Genomic DNA, 16,655 nt, shown 5'->3' with positions numbered 1-16,655 from the left:
GTAACCTCTGCAGCAATGCTGGCAGCACTCCTACAACCTCCGGATATGACACTGAGCACTGAGAGGCTGACCCCCACCCCTGTAACCTCTGCAGCAATGCTGGCAGCACTCCTACAACTTCTGGATATGACACTGAGCACTGACAGGCTGACTCCCCATCCCTGTAACCTCTGCAGCAATGCTGGCAGCACTCATACAACCTCTGGATATGACACTGAGCACTGACAGGCTGACCCCCACCCCTGTCACCTCTGCAGCAATGCTGGCAGCACTCATACAACCTCTGGATATGACGCTGAGCACTGACAGGCTGACCCCCCCACCCCTGTAACCTCTGCAGAAAAGCTAGCAGCACTCATAAAACCTCTGTATATGACGCTGAGCACTGACAGGCTGACCCCCACCCCTGTAACCTCTGCAGCAATGCTGGCAGCACTCATGCAACCTCTAGATATGACGCTGAGCACTGACAGGCTGACCCCCACCCCTGTAACCTCTGCAGCAATGCTGGCAGCACTCATACATCCTCTGGATATGACGCTGAGCACTGACAGGCGAACCTCCAACCCCTGTAACCTCTGCAGCAATGCAGGCAGCACTCATACAACCTCTAGATATGACGCTGAGCACTGAGAGGTTGACCTTTTACCTCTGTAACCTCTGCAGCAATGCTGGAAGTACTAATACAAGCTTTAGATATAACGCTGAGCACTGAGAGGCTGACCCCCCACCCATGTAACCTCTGCAGCAATGCTGGCAGCACTCATACAGCCTCTGGATATGACACTGAGCACTGACAGGCTGACCCCCCACCCCTGTAACCTCTGCAGCAATGCTGGCAGCACTAATACAACCTCTGGATATGACGCTGAGCACTGAGAGGCTGAACCCCTACGCCTGTAACCTCTGCTGCAATGCTGGCAGCACTTATACAACCTCTGGATATGACGCTGAGCACTGAGAGGCTGACCCCCTACCCCTGTAACCTCTGCAGCAATGCTGGCAGCACTCATACAACCTCTGGATATGACGCTGAGCACTGACAGGGTGACCCCCACCACTGTAACCTCTGCAGCAATGCTGGCAGCACTCATACAACCTCTGAAAATGACGCTGAGCACTGAGAGGCTAACCCCCCACCCCTGTAACCTCTGCAGCAATGCTGGCAGCACTCATACATCCTCTGGATATGACGCTGAGCACTGACAGGCGGACCCCCCACCCCTCTAACCTCTGCAGCAATGCTGGCAGCACTCATACATCCTCTGGATATGACGCTGAGCACTGACAGGCGGACCCCCCACCCCTCTAACCTCTGCAGCAATGCTGGCAGCACTCATACATCCTCTGGATATGACGCTGAGCACTGACAGGCGGACCCCCCACCCCTCTAACCTCTGCAGCAATGCTGGCAGCACTCATACATCCTCTGGATATGACGCTGAGCACTGAGAGGCGGACCCCCCACCCCTCTAACCTCTGCAGCAATGCTGGCAGCACTCATACATCCTCTGGATATGACGCTGAGCACTGACAGGCGGACCCCCCCACCCCTCTAACCTCTGCAGCAATGCTGGCAGCACTCATACAACCTCTGGATATGACGCTGAGCACTGAAAGGCTGACCCCCCACCCCTGTAACCTCTGCAGCAATGCTGGCAGCACTCATACAACCTCTGGATATGACGCTGAGCACTGACAGGCTGACCCCCACCCCTGTAACCTCTGCAGCAATGCTGGCAGCACTCATACAACCTCTGGATATGACGCTGAGCACTGACAGGCTGACCCCCCACCACTGTAACCTCTGCAGCAATGCTGGCAGCACTCATACAACCTCTGGATATGACGCTGAACACTGAGAGGCTGACTCCCTCCCCATGTAACCTCTGCAGCAATGCTGGCAGCACTCATACAACCTCTGGATATGACGCTAAGCACTGACAGGCTGACCCCCCACCCCTGTAACCTCTGCAGCAATGCTGGCAGCACTCATACATCCTCTGGATATAACGCTGAGCACTGACAGGCGGACCCCCCACCCCTCTAACCTCTGCAGCAATGCTGGCAGCACTCATACATCCTCTGGATATGACGCTGAGCACTGACAGGCTGACCCCCTACACCTGTAACCTCTGCAGCAATGCTGGCAGCACTCATACAACCTCTGGATATGACGCTGAGCACTGACAGGGTGACCCCCACCACTGTAACCTCTGCAGCAATGCTGGCAGCACTCATACAGCCTTTGGATATGACGCTGAGCACTGACAGGCTGACCCCCCACCACTGTAACCTCTGCAGCAATGTTGGCAGCACTCATACAACCTCTGGAAATGACGCTGAGCACTGACAGGCTGACCCACACACCTGTAACCTCTGCAGCAATGCTGGCAGCACTCATACAGCCTTTGGATATGACGCTGAACACTGACAGGCTGACCCCCCACCACTGTAACCTCTGCAGCAATGTTGGCAGCACTCATACAACCTCTGGAAATGACGCTGAGCACTGAGAGGCGGACCACCCACCCCTCTAACCTCTGCAGCAATGCTGGCAGCACTCATACATCCTCTGGATATGACACTGAGCACTGACAGGCTGACCCCCCACCCCTCTAACCTCTGCAGCAATGCTGGCAGCACTCATACATCCTCTGGATATGACGCTGAGCACTGACAGGCGGACCCCCCACCCCTCTAACCTCTGCAGCAATGCTGGCAGCACTCATACAACCTCTGGATATGACGCTGAGCACTGAAAGGCTGACCCCCCACCCCTGTAACCTCTGCAGCAATGCTGGCAGCACTCATACAACCTCTGGATATGACGCTGAGCACTGACAGGCTGACCCCCACCCCTGTAACCTCTGCAGCAATGCTGGCAGCACTCATACAACCTCTGGATATGACGCTGAGCACTGACAGGCTGACCCCCCACCACTGTAACCTCTGCAGCAATGCTGGCAGCACTCATACAACCTCTGGATATGACGCTGAACACTGAGAGGCTGACTCCCTACCCATGTAACCTCTGCAGCAATGCTGGCAGCACTCATACAACCTCTGGATATGACGCTAAGCACTGACAGGCTGACCCCCCACCCCTGTAACCTCTGCAGCAATGCTGGCAGCACTCATACAACCTGTGGATATGACACTGAGCACAGAGAGGCTGACCCCTAACCCATGTAACCTCTTCAGCAATGCTGGCAGCACTCATACAGCCTCTGGATATGACGCTGAGCACTGACAGGCTGACCCCCCACCCCTGTAACCTCTGCAGCAATGCTGGCAGCACTCATACAAGCTCTAGATAACGCTGAGCACTGACAGGCTGACCCCCCACCCCTGTAACCTCTGCAGCAATGCTGGCAGCACTCATACAACCTCTGGATATGACGCTGAGCACTGACAGGCGAACCTCCAACCCCTGTAACCTCTGCAGCAATGCAGGCAGCACTCATACAACCTCTAGATATGACGCTGAGCACTGACAGGCTGACCCCCACCCCTGTAACCTCTGCAGCAATGCTGGCAGCACTCATACAAGCTCTAGATATAATGCTGAGAACTGACAAGCTGACCCCCCACCCCACCTGTAACCTCTGCAGCAATGCTGGCAGCACTCATACAACCTCTGGATATGACGCTGAGCACTGACTGGCTGACCCCCCACCCCTGTAACCTCTGCAGCAATGCTGGCAGCACTTATACAACCTCTGGATATGACGCTGAGCACTGAGAGGCTGAACCCCTACGCCTGTAACCTCTGTAGCAATGCTGGCAGCACTCATACAACCTCTGGATATGACGCTGAGCACTGACAGGCTGACCAACTAATCCTGTAACCTGTGCTGCAATGCTGGCAGCACTCATACAACCTCTGGATATGACGCTGAGCACTGAGAGGCTGACCCTCTACCCCTGTAACCTCTGCAGCAATGCTGGCAGCACTCATACAACCTCTGGATATGACGCTGAGCACTGACAGGGTGACCCCCACCACTGTAACCTCTGCAGCAATGCTGGCAGCACTCATACAGCCTTTGGATATGACGCTGAACACTGACAGGCTGACCCCCCACCACTGTAACCTCTGCAGCAATGTTGGCAGCACTCATACAACCTCTGAAAATGACGCTGAGCACTGAGAGGCTGACCCCCCACCCCTGTAACCTCTGCAGCAATGCTGGCAGCACTCATACATCCTCTGGATATGACGCTGAGCACTGACAGGCTGACCCCCCACCACTGTAACCTCTGCAGCAATGCTGGCAGCACTCATACAACCTCTGGATATGACGCTGAGCACTGACAGGGTGACCCCCACCACTGTAACCTCTGCAGCAATGCTGGCAGCACTCATACAGCCTTTGGATATGACGCTGAGCACTGACAGGCTGACCCCCCACCACTGTAACCTCTGCAGCAATGTTGGCAGCACTCATACAACCTCTGGAAATGACGCTGAGCACTGACAGGCTGACCCACACACCTGTAACCTCTGCAGCAATGCTGGCAGCACTCATACAGCCTTTGGATATGACGCTGAACACTGACAGGCTGACCCCCCACCACTGTAACCTCTGCAGCAATGTTGGCAGCACTCATACAACCTCTGGAAATGACGCTGAGCACTGAGAGGCGGACCCCCCACCCCTCTAACCTCTGCAGCAATGCTGGCAGCACTCATACATCCTCTGGATATGACGCTGAGCACTGAGAGGCTGACCCCCACCCCTCTAACCTCTGCAGCAATGCTGGCAGCACTCATACATCCTCTGGATATGACGCTGAGCACTGAAAGGCTGACTCCCACCCCTGTAACCTCTGCAGCAATGCTGGCAGCACTCATACAACCTCTGGATATGACGCTGAGCACTGACAGGCTGACCCCCACCCCTGTAACCTCTGCAGCAATGCTGGCAGCACTCATACAACCTCTGGATATGACGCTGAGCACTGACAGGCTGACCCCCCACCACTGTAACCTCTGCAGCAATGCTGGCAGCACTCATACAACCTCTGGATATGACGCTGAGCACTGACAGGCTGACCCCCACCCCTGTAACCTCTGCAGCAATGCTGGCAGCACTCATACAACCTCTGGATATGACGCTGAGCACTGACAGGCTGACCCCCACCCCTGTAACCTCTGCAGCAATGCTGGCAGCACTCATACAACCTCTGGATATGACGCTGAGCACTGACAGGCTGACCCCCCACCCCTGTAACCTCTGCAGCAATGCTGGCAGCACTCATACAACCTCTGGATATGATGCTAAGCACGTGCACTCAGCTTCTTTGGTCGACCATGGCCAGGCCTGTTCTGAGTGGAACCTGTCTTGTTAAACCGCTGTATGGTCTTGGCCACCATTCTGCAGCTCAGTGTCAGGGTGGTGACAATCTTCTTAAAGCCTCGGCCATCTTTATGTAGAGCAACAATTCTTTTCTTCAGATCCTCAGAGAGTTTTTTGCCATAAGGAGCCATGCTGAACTTCCAGTCACCAGTGTGAGAGCGATCACACCAAATGTAACACACCTGCTCCCCATTCACACCTGAGACCTTGTAACACATGACACCGTGGAGGGAAAATGGCTAATTGGGCACAATTTGGCTGTTTTCACTTAGGGGTGTACTCACTTTTGTTGACATTGATGGCGGTGTGTTGAGTTATTTTGAGGACACGCCCAATTTACACTGTTATACAGGCCGCACACTGACTACTCTACATTGTATCAAAGGGTCAGATCTTCAGTGTTGTCCCAGGAAAAGATAGAAGAAAAACTTTACAAAAATATAAGGAGTGTACTCACTTTTGTTATCTATTATAACAAATTTATTTTTTCTTCTGTGAGGTTTGGAAGGACGCAGCTACACAGATTTTCTTCTCTCTGTCGGCAGCCTGGGGAGGTCTGATCACCTTGTCATCTTACAACAAATTCAACAATAACCTGTATCGGTATGTGTATAATCCATATAATCTGTACCTGTTATTACAGCACGGCTGTTCATAGCATGAGGTGCACAATTATAACTGGTACCCCTGGTACGCAGCCTGCCTCCTCTATGTCTTCGGTCTGGAGAGATATCAGACGCCCTCTGCTGGTTATCACTGTGTATGAACGCTCCTGTGACGCTCCTCTCTTTTGCAGGGACACACTGATTGTGACTTGCACCAACAGTGCCACAAGTATTTTTGCCGGTTTCGTCATATTTTCTGTTATCGGCTTTATGGCGAACGAGCTGAAAGTAGATATTGACAAAGTTGCTGATCAAGGTAAACACATTATTCTACTTGAGGGTAAAGCATACAATTGAATATAGAACATGCCACACCCCCATATCTACTTGATCCCACCCCTGAGCATCCTAGTCCAGCCCACAAAGTACATTACTTTGCTCCTTCTGCAGAATTGCACTGATACTGATTTTCTCCACAGGTCCCGGTATTGCTTTTGTCGTGTACCCGGAGGCTCTGACCAGGCTGCCGCTGTCCCCATTTTGGGCGATAATATTCTTCCTTATGCTTCTAACATTAGGACTGGACACAATGGTAAGACGGCATGATTTTAATCTGGCAAATATATGATGGAAATTTCTAAAGAACCAAATGAACAGGATGCGAAGTCCAAACAGTGGAGTCAGATGTTTTGTGATCCCATATTCAGAATAGTGTGACCACTGAGGCGTGAGGCACCGGTGCCTCAGTCAAATTTTTTTGACCTATAACTTGATATCTTTCACCTGATTTCAGTTTGCTACAATTGAAACAATTGTAACTTCGGTTACTGATGAGTTTCCCAAGTATCTACGGACCCACAAGCCCCTCTTCACCTTGGTCTGCTGTATTTGTTTCTTCATCATGGGATTTCCGATGATAACTCAGGTCAGTGCGTCTGTCAGAAAGCAAACAGAAAGTATCCATTGTGCAGTCTGCAAATTATAGAACCTGTCCTATTCTGGTCTGCAAAATGTGGGTCCACAGACCCATTAATGTCAATAGATCTGCAAAAAACAATGCAGATGACACATGGACGGTATCCATATTTTGCGGATCCGCAGTTTGTAGTGTGCATAAGGTCTTAAAGGGAGTTATGTAGGGTTAGAAAAACATAGCTGCTTTCGTCCAAAAACAGCGCTCCCACTATTTACAGGCTGTGTCCGGTAATACAGCACAGCTCCATTCACTTCAGGGGAGTTAAGCTGCAATACCAGACACAACCCATGGACGGGGGGTGGCGTTGTTTATGGAAAAAGTAGACATGTAATATTAGACAATCAAAAAAGTTACATTTAAACTAAAATATTCCTCCTGACTATTTGGCTCTTCCAGGGGGGGATCTACATGCTGCAGCTCGTGGACAATTATGCCGCTTCATATTCGCTTGTAATAATTGCAATCTTTGAGCTGGTGGGAATTTCCTATGTGTATGGTAAGAAACTTCTCACAATTGTACTGTATGTGTCTGCATGTAAAAATAAAACTGCAGCGTCCGGGAAACCAACTCTGCTATGGGTGATAACATCAGGTTCCCTGGAAACACTGACTCCTCATCTGGTTCAACAAGAATCAGCTGCATATGGAGAACTTCTATCTGCTGTACAGAAAGACTGAATCTCTGCTGCACAGGCTTGTATGTAGGGGGCAGTAGTATAGTAGTTATATATTGGTACATGAGCAGTATTATAGTAGTTATATTCTTGTACATAGGAGCAGTATTATAGTAGTTATATTCTTGTACATAGGAGCAGTATTATAGTAGTTATATTCTTGTACATAGGAGCAGTATTATAGTAGTTATATTCGTGTACATAGGAGCAGTATTATAGTAGTTATATTCCTGTACATAAGAGGCAGTATTATAGTAGTTATATTCTTGTAAATAGGAGGCAGTATTATAGTAGTTATATTCTTGTACATAGGAGCAGTATTATAGTAGTTATATTCCTGTACATAGGAGCAGTATTATAGTAGTTATATTCTTGTACATAGGAGCAGTATTATAGTAGTTATATTCTTGTAAATAGGAGGCAGTATTATAGTAGTTATATTCTTGTACATAGGAGCAGTATTATAGTAGTTATATTCTTGTACATAGGAGGCAGTATTATAGTAGTTATATTCTTGTACATAGGAGCAGTATTATAGTAGTTATATCCTTGTACATAGGAGCAGTATTATAGTAGTTATATTCTTGTACATAGGAGCAGTATTATAGTAGTTATATTCTTGTACATAGGAGCAGTATTATAGTAGTTATATTCCTGTACATAGGAGCAGTATTATAGTAGTTATATTCTTGTATATAGGAGGCAGTATTATAGTAGTTATATTCTTGTATATAGGAGGCAGTATTATAGTAGTTATATTCTTGTATATAGGAGGCAGTATTATAGTAGATATATTCTTGTATATAGGCAGGGCCATCTTTAATATTGATTGGACCCTGGGCAATAATTTACTTGGGCCCCCTGGATCCCGCCTTCCCACACCCTTGTATGCAATCACGCCCTCCACCACAACACACACACACAAAAAAATAACCACACAACTCATAGAGTAGTAAACTTTAATAATGATGAGTGGCTAATAAAGGTGTTCCTTGGCAGTATTGTAAATACTGCCTTATTTTCTAAAAAGGCAGTGTTTACATTAAAAAGCTTGCAGAGACATGATATAGACACCAGAACTACTACGTTTAGCAGTTGTGGTTCTGGTTACTATAGTGTCCGTTAATATAGAGAAAAAAAAAAGAATGAGCACAAAAGTATCACATAAAATGGCTATATTATTCAAAAAATTTAAAAAGCCCTAACCCTAACTTTTTTTTTTTTTTACAATGTGCAGATAGTAGTGTACTACTAACCCCTCCATCCACCACTACATATACAGGGTAATACATCGCCCCATACCTCTTACATCCAGGGTAATACAGCGCCCCATACCTCTTACATCCAGGGTAATACAGCGCCTCATACCTCTTACATCCAGGGTAATACAGCGCCCCATACCTCTTACATCCAGGGTAATACAGCGCCCCATACCTCTTACATCCAGGGTAATACAGCGCCTCATACCTCTTACATCCAGGGTAATACAGCGCCTCATACCTCTTACATCCAGGGTAATACAGCGCCCCATACCTCTTACATCCAGGGTAATACAGCGCCCCATACCTCTTACATCCAGGGTAATACAGCGCCCCATACCTCTTACATCCAGGGTAATACAGCGCCCCATACCTCTTACATACAGGGTAATACAGCGCCCCATACCTCTTACATCCAGGGTAATACAGCACCCCATACCTCTTACATCCAGGGTAATACAGCGCCCCATACCTCTTACATCCAGGGTAATACAGCGCCCCATACCTCTTACATCCAGGGTAATACAGCGCCCCATACCTCTTACATCCAGGGTAATACAGCGCCCCATACCTCTTACATACAGGGTAATACAGCGCCCCATACCTCTTACATCCAGGGTAATACAGCACCCCATACCTCTTACATCCAGGGTAATACAGCGCCCCATACCTCTTACATCCAGGGTAATACAGAGCACATACCTGTTACATCCAGGGTAATACAGCGCCCCATACCTCTTACATCCAGGGTAATACAGCGCCTCATACCTCTTACATCCAGGGTAATACAGCGCCCCATACCTCTTACATCCAGGGTAATACAGCGCCCCATACCTCTTACATCCAGGGTAATACAGCGCCCCATACCTCTTACATCCAGGGTAATACAGCGCCCCATATCTCTTACATCCAGGGTAATACAGCGCCCCATAACTCTTACATCCAGGGTAATACAGCGCCCCATACCTCTTACATCCAGGGTAATACAGCGCCCCATACCTCTTACATCCAGGGTAATACAGCCCCATACCTCTTACATCCAGGGTAATACAGCGCCCCATACCTCTTACATCCAGGGTAATACAGCGCCCCATACCTCTTACATCCAGGGTAATACAGTGCACATACCTGTTACATCCAGGGTAATACAGCGCCCCATGCCTCTTACATCCAGGGTAATACAGCGCCTCATACCTCTTACATCCAGGGTAATACAGAGCACATACCTGTTACATCCAGGGTAATACAGCGCCTCATACCTCCTACATCCAGGGTAATACAGCGCCCCATACCTCTTACATCCAGGGTAATACAGCGCCCCATACCTCTTACATCCAGGGTAATACAGCGCCTCATACCTCTTACATCCAGGGTAATACAGAGCACATACCTCTTACATCCAGGGTAATACAGCGCCCCATACCTCTTACATCCAGGGTAATACAGCGCCCCATACCTCTTACATCCAGGGTAATACAGCGCACATACCTCTTACATCCAGTGACGTCTCTTTGATGTAGATGTTCTCTTTCCTCATCTTCTCCTTTCAGACCTTTAGACCAGACACCATTTTTCAGCCACTTCTCGTCTCTGCAGTTTGACAAACAAAATCTTAGTTTACTACTTTTCCATCATCCTCCCATCTTCTGGACAAATCATTCTACCAGCCCCAATACTGTGCCGCTGTGCTCCCCAATACTATACTGCAGAAACAGATTAACCCCCTGGTAATAGAAGTACCATGCAGATAGTGCCCTTCAATAGTTATTGGCACACAGTGCCCTAAAATAACTGCGCCCAGCAAATAGTGCCCCTGACACTAATAGTGTAAACATAACGTCCCCCAAAAATAATTGTGGTAAGATGATACTGTGCCAAGGTGCCCCCACAGTAATAGTGCTCCCAAAAGTCCCACCAATAGGAATAATTCTCTGCTAGAGCCCACATGGTAGTAAGGCCTCATGCACACGACCGTTGTTTTATTCCGTGTCTGTTGTGCCGTTTTTTCGTGATTTTCTGCGGACCCATTGACTTTCAATGGGTCCGTAGAAAACTCGGCTAATACACCGTTTTTCATCCGCGTTCGTGATCCGTGTTCCAGTCCGTCAAAAAAATAGAACCTGTCCTATTATTTTCGCGGAAAACGGTTCGCGGACCCATTCAAGTCAATGGGACTGCTAAAAAACACGGAGGCACACAATATTGTCATCCGCGTCCGCTATAGGTATATTCTTGTACATAAGATCAGTATTATAGTAGTTATATCCTTGTACATAGGAGCAGTATTATAGTAGTTATATTCTTGTACATTGGAGGCAGTATTATAGTAGTTATATTCTTGTACATAGGAGGCAGTATTATAGTAGTTATATTCTTGTACATGGGAGCAGTATTATAGTAGTTATATTCTTGTACATAGGAGCAGTATTATAGTAGTTATATCCTTGTACATAGGAGCAGTATTATAGTAGTTACATTCTTGTACATAGGAGCAGTATTATAGTAGTTATATTCCTGTACATAGGAGCAGTATTATAGGAGTTATATTCTTGTACATAGGAGCAGTATTATAGTAGTTATATTCTTTGTCAATTGTCTTTTTATTGAAAAGCATATCAAAAGAGATGTTTACATACATTGATGCACAAATCAGAGTTATTACAGACAAGTCTAAAGCGTACTTTGACAGTATAGTGCATAGTATACATATGACATATATAAAGTGCATGTCTTCAGAGCAAGGTCATCTAGAACCAACTAATTGACATTTGGTGTGTGACCTGATGTAGGTAGGTCAAACAAACATATAAAAAGGGGGGGGAGGATGGGGGATGGGGGGGTGTCCTTAGAACTGGACAGATACGGTCTGAGGCTGTTAAGATAACCTTTGATGATTCCAAAGGGAGGAAGAAGGTTTAGCACCCTCCATTCTCACTAATGTGTCGTTCCTGTCTGCGGGGACATTTTCAAAGTTGTTTGTCTGTTGAAAATTGTTTAAGATGTTGGTGTACCATTCGCATATCTATATGTAATCCATGGGGCCCATAGCTTTTTGTGCTTCTCATGTGCCCTAAGTTCCCAGCCCGCTAGCTCTTCCATACGATGAACGTGATCTAGTTTGCTTAACCACTGAGAGGTGGTGGGGGGTTCTTTACTCAGCCACTTTTGGGGGATAAGTAGACGGGCAGCTTGAATCAAGTGTATAACAAGTTTGTTCCTTGATGGCGATAGTTCTTTTGTTGGAAGCCATAAAAGAACCAACTCTGGGGTTAATGTCAGGTTAGTGTTTAGAATTTCATTAATGGTCCGAGAGGCGTCATCCCAGTATCCTCTTATTTTAGAACAGGACCAAAAAATGTGTAGAAGAGTGCCACTCTCTTCCCCACACCTCCAACACCTGTCATGATCACTCAGACCACTAAGAAATAGTTGTTTAGGGGTGAGGTACCACTGTGTGAGGACCTTATATGAGTGCTCTTGGATCTTCACGCAGCGGGAGAAGCCATGCGAGTGTGCGTGCATACGGAGAATATCTGTCTCCGAAAAGGTAACCTTAAGGTCATTAGCCCAGGTGTGGACATATTGTGGAGTAATGCGACGTTGTGGTGAGATCAAGGCCAAATATATAGTGGATATCAATTTGCGTTGAGGGGAAGGGGGGGTTGCTAATTTTTCAAACCATGTCGGGGTCATTACACATGTCTTCTGAGTAGTTAGTTGTTTCCCAGCAGATTTTATAGTTATTAGGTCTAGAAAGTTAAATGTACTCCAGGCTAAGCTAAGGGGATGTTGATCCGGTAAAGTGCCGTTTACCTTTCCTATAAAGTCAGCTGTGGAGAAATCTCTTAATCTGCGCCAAATCTGCGAGACCTGAGATCCTGGAGGCTGAATCGAGTGTGGTATGAGATCTGCTGGCATTATACTAGGGGGGTTCTGTAGGAGCCCATGTGTCTTGTTGAGCTGTTTAATGACCAGGCTAGTGCCCTTTAAGAGGACATGTGAATGGAGTGATGCATTTGCCTGACCCCATAGTGCTGCTTTCTGTGGTTGGGTGAGCTGCATTAGTTCCAGTTCCGTGCCCAATGTGCGGTAGACAGGGGAATAAAGCTGCAACCACCTCCTCAGGTGAATAGCCCTGTAATATGTTTGGACATCCGGCAGTGCTATACCTCCATGACCACGCCCCAGTATCAGCCTCTGGTGAGGAGCCCTAGCCTTCTTGCCGCCCCATAGGTAAGTCATAAAAAGCCTGCGAATCCTTGTAAAATATGAGTTAGGTAAAAATATTGGCAACATCTGTAGTACGTACATAATTTTTGGGAGGACAAACGCTTTTAGTATATTCTTCCTTCCCATCCAAGAGGAATAAGGGAGGTGTAGCGATTGGAGCAGGTTTTGGACCTCTGATATTAGGGGAGTATAATTAAGCCGGAATAAATCTTCCGTGCAGGCGGAAATCTTAACTCCTAGGTAGGAAACACAGGAGGACTGCCATTTAAATGGTGTATTTGATTTCAAAATGGCTATGGAGCTCGCCGGAGCATTAACGTTTAAAGCTTCTGACTTGGTATAATTCATTTTGTAGTTTGACAGCCTACCATACTCTTTAAACAATGTCAAAAGATGCGGGAAGGCCTCGACCGGGTTAGAAACCATGATCAGTAGATCGTCAGCATATGCCACGTTAATGTATTCTATGGCGTCATTTTCTGTTTTCACACCACGTATATTTACATGGTCTCTAATGGCCTGAAGAAGGGTCTCCATGACCAATATATATAAGGCAGGAGATAGGGGGCAGCCCTGACGTGTCCCGTTGCGAATAGGGAAGGATGGGGACAATGTGCCATTGACCCTGATTCTAGCACTCGGGTCCTTGTACAACGACATGACTGCCTCCTGAAATCTCGTCGGGATTCCAAACCTCAGTAGAGTCCTCCTCATAAAGTCCCAGCTCACCCGGTCGAAGGCCTTCTCCGCATCCACACTGAGCAGCGCCAAGGGGAGGTTTTTCTTTTTGGCCCACTGTATTGCTGTGATTAACCTACAGGAATTATGATTCCCTTCCCTCCCTGGAACAAAGCCAGATTGGTCAGGGTGGATAAGTTTAGGAAGTAGATTTCCCAGACGTGTCGCCAGAAGTTTGGCCCATATTTTTATATCTACGTTAAGTAACGAGATTGGCCTAAAACTACCGCAGAGAAGGGGATCTTTCCCCGGTTTGGGGAGGATGGTTACCGTGGCCTCCAGTGATTGTTTATGAAGGGTTTCACCATTTAGGAGTGCATTGCACCACGTTACCAGGTGGGGTATTAATATATCTGAGAATTTTTTATAATAGCCCACTGGAAAGCCATCTGGGCCAGGACTTTTACCCATGGGCATAGAGGCTAGTAACTTTTTCACTTCTAGTTCGGTGACTGGCTCTAATAATGTGTCACTTTCTTGGGAGGTTATCTGGGGTAGATTGAGGCCTTTTAAAAACAGGTCTGTTGCTTCTGGTATTGATGGATCTGGGTGATTAGGGTCTGACAGGCCGTATAGTTGCTTATAGAATTTTTGAAATTCTTCTGCAATGTCAGCTGTTTTATGCAGCATATTTCCAGTACTGGATTTGATATTGGGTATGAACATGGACTCTTTCCTTTGTTTAATAAGGGAGGACGTCAGTTTAGAACCTTTATCCCCGTGTGAGTAGTGTTTAAATTGGGCATATTGATAGGCCTTTGCGTTTTGAATGTTTAAATGGTCTTTTAGTTGTGATCTTAGCTGGGTCAGTTCAGTCTGGACTTTTATTGCTCTAGACCGTTTATGGACCGCTTCTTTATCTGCTATCTGAACCAAGAGATCGTGTAGGATCTTTTGTTTCTCTTTTTTAACCCTACTACCTAAGGCTATTAACTCTCCCCGGATAACCACCTTGTGCGTCTCCCACAGTGTCGTCTGGGGCATACCTGGTGTCGCATTATCTATAAAGAAGTCCTTTAATTTTTGCTCCAGGATTGAGGTATCTGCTTGTCTATCTAGCAGCGTCTCGTTTAAGCGCCACTGTCTAACTGAGGCAGGCAAGCTGGAAAATCTGAGGGCAGCAGAGACTGGGGCATGGTCAGAGACGGACACAACACCTATGTCAGCCGAGTCCACCATATCCACGGCATTGCTTGACAGTAGGATATAGTCTAATCTTTTATGTGATTTGTGTGGGGCCGAGAAGAAGGTGAAGTCCCTAGTATCTGGGTGGGCTAGTCGCCAGACGTCCAGCAGATTCATGTCTGATATGTACCTATTGATGCACCCCAGTGCTGATTGGGTCAATTGGGAGGAGCCGTCAGAAGCATCAATCAAAGGATTCAGTGTGACATTGAGGTCTCCCCCAATCAATCTAATCCCCTCTGCAAACAGATCTAGTTTACTTAGTGTGATCTTGATCCATTGTTTCTGGCCACGGTTAGGGCTGTACAAACTAGCGAGTGTAACCTTTTGTGTACCTATGAGGCCTTTCACGAAAATGAAGCGGCCCTCAGGGTCCGTCAGGGTAGATATCAATGTAAATGGTACTTTTCTAGAAATTGCAATACCCACTCCTCTTTTTGCTTTCTCAAAGGCACTGAAATACCAGTGTTGGAAGTATGGGTTCTGAATTTTAGGTACATTTGTTTCTCTAAAATGCAGCTCCTGAAAGAAGCAAATATCTGTATTGTTCTTTTTTAGCAGACGGATGACCTGAGAGCGCTTTTGTGGGGTGTTAAAGCCCCTTACATTATACGTTGTACATTTAATTGACGACATCATTGAGAAAATGGGGTGACTTTGGAACCGGAGAACTCCAGTTATTCACATCGACCGTATCTAGGGAGTGAACAAGTAACATCACAACTAAAGTTTCTGTCAACATGACAAGTATAACAGTGCAATGGCTCTCATGCCAGCAACACCGCAGCAGGTCACTTAGCTGCAGTGAAGCGGGCGTGAGCAGCCATTTAATCAGGCACATGTACCAGGTCTGTGCCAAGATAACCCTGGTAGGTAGGGGGGGTACAAAGTGGAACCATATCTTCATAATGGTGTCCACATTGCGCCACCTGCTGAACTGGTGCGGGATAGCACCTTACATATTATGGTCTAGGTTGAATGCAGTAAAATAACATTGCAAAGCAGAATGTCTGCTCTGCAGATTACAACAAGAACGGGAACAATTCAGGACTCATGACAGACAGGTATACTTGCAGACTTAAGATGTGATATAATCAAGTAAGAACCTGTCCCTCTATGATGTCTGTGGAGAACTTCATCTGAGGTAAGATAACTCCTCTGTATAGTCTCTAGGACTTCAAGTGTCTCTAGATCTGTGCTGGTTCCTCTTCTTCTGTGGAGCTTTAAGCCATCCTGAGGCCTCTGGGAGATCTGGCAGCTGTGTTCCCATCTCAGCAGACGGCAGCCATGATGGTACATCTAGTGGATCTGTTTGCAGCAGCTCCCAGGCCGCCTGGAGATCTTGTGTCAGGCGAATGGTGCAGCGCTTCCCATCTACAGCAAAAGTGAGGCCGAAGGGGAATAGCCATTTATATGGCACCTTGTGATGGCGCAGATGGTCAGTGAGGGGCCGCAGCGCCCTCCTTTTATTCAATGTGGAGGATGCCAGGTCCTGGTAGATAGAGATTTTAGCCCCCTCATATATGATCTCCTTCATATTTCTGGCAGCTTGCATTAGGGCAGCAGTGTCCACATACCTCAGGAGACCGCATACCACATCCCTGGGGTTCTCTCTCTCTTTTGGC

The 16,655-nt window shown here is 47.3% G+C and overlaps 1 protein-coding gene across 1 annotated transcript in view; it reads left to right on the top strand.

The window, feature by feature from the left end:
* Positions 1 to 16,655, top strand: part of SLC6A5 (solute carrier family 6 member 5) — a 78,323-nt gene that overhangs the window by 32,212 nt on the left and 29,456 nt on the right. Inside the window, exons 10-14 of the mRNA XM_040410329.1 lie at positions 5,863 to 5,966; positions 6,160 to 6,284; positions 6,448 to 6,560; positions 6,762 to 6,893; positions 7,341 to 7,440. Coding sequence (XP_040266263.1) covers positions 5,863 to 5,966; positions 6,160 to 6,284; positions 6,448 to 6,560; positions 6,762 to 6,893; positions 7,341 to 7,440 — 574 coding nt within the window. The remainder of the gene's footprint in view (positions 1 to 5,862; positions 5,967 to 6,159; positions 6,285 to 6,447; positions 6,561 to 6,761; positions 6,894 to 7,340; positions 7,441 to 16,655) is intronic.

This window comes from Bufo bufo, chromosome 10 (assembly GCF_905171765.1).
Source record: "Bufo bufo chromosome 10, aBufBuf1.1, whole genome shotgun sequence".
Classification (NCBI taxonomy): domain Eukaryota; kingdom Metazoa; phylum Chordata; class Amphibia; order Anura; family Bufonidae; genus Bufo; species Bufo bufo.
Note: the sequence above shows the minus strand (reverse complement) of the source record. Positions and strands in the feature narration are given on the sequence as shown.